Source organism: Camelina sativa, chromosome 16, assembly GCF_030686135.1.
Source record: "Camelina sativa cultivar CO46 ecotype springtype chromosome 16, ASM3068613v1".
NCBI lineage: Eukaryota > Viridiplantae > Streptophyta > Magnoliopsida > Brassicales > Brassicaceae > Camelina > Camelina sativa.
In genome coordinates, this window is record NC_141895.1 from 5,864,919 (window position 1) to 5,867,987 (window position 3,069).

A 3,069-nucleotide genomic window follows, 5' to 3' on the forward strand; every position below is an offset into this window, starting at 1 on the left:
ATTTTTTGCGTTTTCTAATACGATTATTCAAATTGTCTTGATTGATAATCATAATTTTCTAGCATTGTAAAACATCATTATGTTACCAAAGAATTTGTTTCGGGATTTGTCAAACTAAGATTTCTGGATTGGCCCTGTTCGTTTTTGAGTGGCTACTGTAGCGACTGCGACTGATTTTAAAAATTTTTTTTTTGTAGTTATGAGTATTATAAAGAGTATAATTATAAATTCTGTAAATCCCCAATTGATTAAGTTAGAGAAGAAGACGAAGGATTCTGCAATTTTTATGTCTCAAGCTTCCTTTATCTGATTTCACCAATGGTAATTTGATTACAAAAAAAGTAGCGACAGTCGCTGGAGCAGATCATGGCTTTGGGTTTTATCGCTGGTTTTTCCGGCGATTCCAAACTCTTGAAATTCTAGTCGCAGCGATCAAAATTGAAGGTGAATTGAAGGAGAGATGAAGAGAGAAAAAAGAAAGCAAAGGTATTTTCATGGTCGTTGTCACTACTGTAGCTACACATAAATGAACAGGGCCATTGCCTTGCTGGTAAAGTCACTTTCAAAGCTTCATTATTTCTATTTCCGTACATTTTGTTGCCGACATTTCTATTTATTTCATTTAAAACCACAAAAAGATTCGATTTATGATTTTTTGTTTTTTTGAACTCTATGATTTCCGTTATCATCGTCAATCTTCTTTTAAATTTTCGATCGCTGTCGCTAATTCAGCGATTAGTAAAAGAACAGGCCCTGTATACATATATATATAGTATGTAGTAAAAAAATAATGACTACGAGTAGTTTCTATAACAATAAGTTTAACTTCAAAATATATACATATTTTGAGATATTCTCGTGAGCTAATCAGTAGTACATTACTTCAAAACGGATTTAATTGACTGGACTGAGTCACTGCTCCGATCCCAGCGATTCCGACGATTCCTAATGGTATCCGAGTTGCTATCGCCTTCGGATTCCTAATGGATGTGAGCGGCGGCGGAGAGGAGCTGCTATGGACGATCACCGGCGAAAGCATGCTGTGTAAGAGATAGAGACTCCTCGTATGCTGAGTCAGTCACAAGCCTGTCAAGCGGAGTCGAACTTGGGCGAGTTGGATAGAATCGTCTTGACTCGCTTTGAACCCGATATCTTACGGAAGCCTATTAAACTGTGTTTGTTCTTTTGTTCAAAAAAAAAAAAAAAAAAACTGTGTTTGTTCTCACGTCACAACTAGAATTTATTATTAACCGTTGGATTAGCCGTAAATTAATTGAACGCCGTACGATCGTTTCCCTCGTCGTATATGAATGATCTATTTTCTGAAAAATTATACTACTAGTTTTTTAGAAGATAAAAAATAAAAAGATCCGTAACAATCAGAATAATAACAACCCAGGCAAGGCCTAGGTTTCTTTATTTTATTTTACTTAATATTCATCTTTACATTATTTATTGAAATATTTTTTTAGATGGGATGAGCCAGACCTGTGCAGTAGTGCAATGCATGAGCGACTCACGAAAGCCCAGGTAGCAAGCTACCTTAATGGGCTCTCTCCCTCAAAAAATAGAGTTAATATCGTGTGAGCCGATGACCCACATATCAGATATTAAACTGATAAGAACAGATTTAAACTCATACATTTATTGAAATATTATCCTTGATTATTACGCAAACCATGACACTTGCAAGATTCAAACTTGTCTTATAAACTGTTCGGTAAGTTCTTCGCCGCAGAAGTCGCAGAAGCATAAAGGTATGAGCTCTCCAGCTCCCAGGATGCATCTACCACTTTTAGCACCGTTGTCCATTTTGCACCTTGTATAACAAGGCGGCGTATATAGGAAAGGCCTGCACAAGGCGAAACCATCTTCGCCATCGTATTCTTTTAGGCACTCGTCATCATGGGCTTCTGTCCCACGTGTTTCTGCACATTAATTTAAGCAAATGAAAATTCACATATCTATGACTGCGAGATACACTATGTATCATATGAATCATAAAGTTAAGCAAATATGCGTACGGAGTTTGTTAATTTACCAGAGATGACAAGAACGAGGATGAAAAAGATGGCGAAAGTAGAAACTAACTTCGTAGCCATGGCCGTTGTCTCTCTGTCTCTCTCTATCCCACTCACTTTGGAATTGATTATGTATGTGTAAGTGTAGGTACTGATGCTCAACCCTTGTGGTGGTTGCTATTTATCCTTGTCTGCAAAAAAAACATTTATCACGAGGATAAATTATTATCTGTCATCATTAAATACCTAGTAGGCTGGACCAGAACCCCTTGGCTATAAAAAAAATCTTGTAGGCAAGGCAACCCTAACATTTATAGTCGATCACCAACTACATGTTATTTTTTTATTTTTTTTGTTATAATATAGTAGATCGATCACGAATATACATGTCATTCACTTTAATATAAAAATTAAAAAGATCCTGTTCTTCTACAATCTGGTCGTATAATATTACAGAAGACGAACAAAAATAATTTGGCCGGGTCATGTGTTCAAGAGCTTTTCCAACACTAGCTTAGAACCGGCTCTGCTCTGTGTAAATGATCCTACCGAGTGTCACTTATAGAAAGGTTCTCTATTAAGTGGCATCGAAACATTGTTAATATTACACAAGCTCGGGCAAGTGTCTTTGTTATTAAAGCGCAATACACTGTAAGTGTATAATACTTGATGAGTATTCCATTGATGAATATATATTCCATTGATCACAAGAGTTATATTTATAAGAGGAGATCATATCTAGAATGATCTATACAGAAGATATTCTAAGGATATTGTAATGAAATCTATGAGAATATATCCTAACTAACACCATCCATATTTTCATGATTTTTTTTTTGTCAACAACTCAACATCCATCTTTCAAGATCTTCATCAGTGAGTTCAGAGTTTCAACATATATATCTTCAAATACGTAGGCTTCCGTAATTCTGATTTGTCTAGAGTGGATAATTTTGGTTAGTTCGGTTTCCTTTATCTCTAACTTCAGTATGCATGTATTTGGTACTTGGACTGTAAGATATCCTGTATTCGGTAAGATATTTTGTTT

General features: G+C 35.6%; 1 protein-coding gene and 1 pseudogene across 1 annotated transcript; both read right to left on the minus strand.

The window, feature by feature from the left end:
* Positions 1-1,385: 1,385 nt before the first annotated feature.
* On the minus strand, positions 1,386-2,181 carry LOC104750005 (defensin-like protein 2). The gene is made up of 2 exons (XM_010471737.3): positions 2,042-2,181; positions 1,386-1,928 (listed from the first exon to the last, which is right to left on the minus strand). The coding sequence occupies exons 1-2, from the start codon at positions 2,100-2,102 to the stop codon at positions 1,696-1,698; spliced, it is 294 nt and encodes a 97-aa protein (XP_010470039.1). The 5' UTR covers positions 2,103-2,181; the 3' UTR covers positions 1,386-1,695.
* On the minus strand, positions 1,473-1,657 carry LOC147925166 (U2 spliceosomal RNA; annotated as a pseudogene).
* Positions 2,182-3,069: the final 888 nt, after the last annotated feature.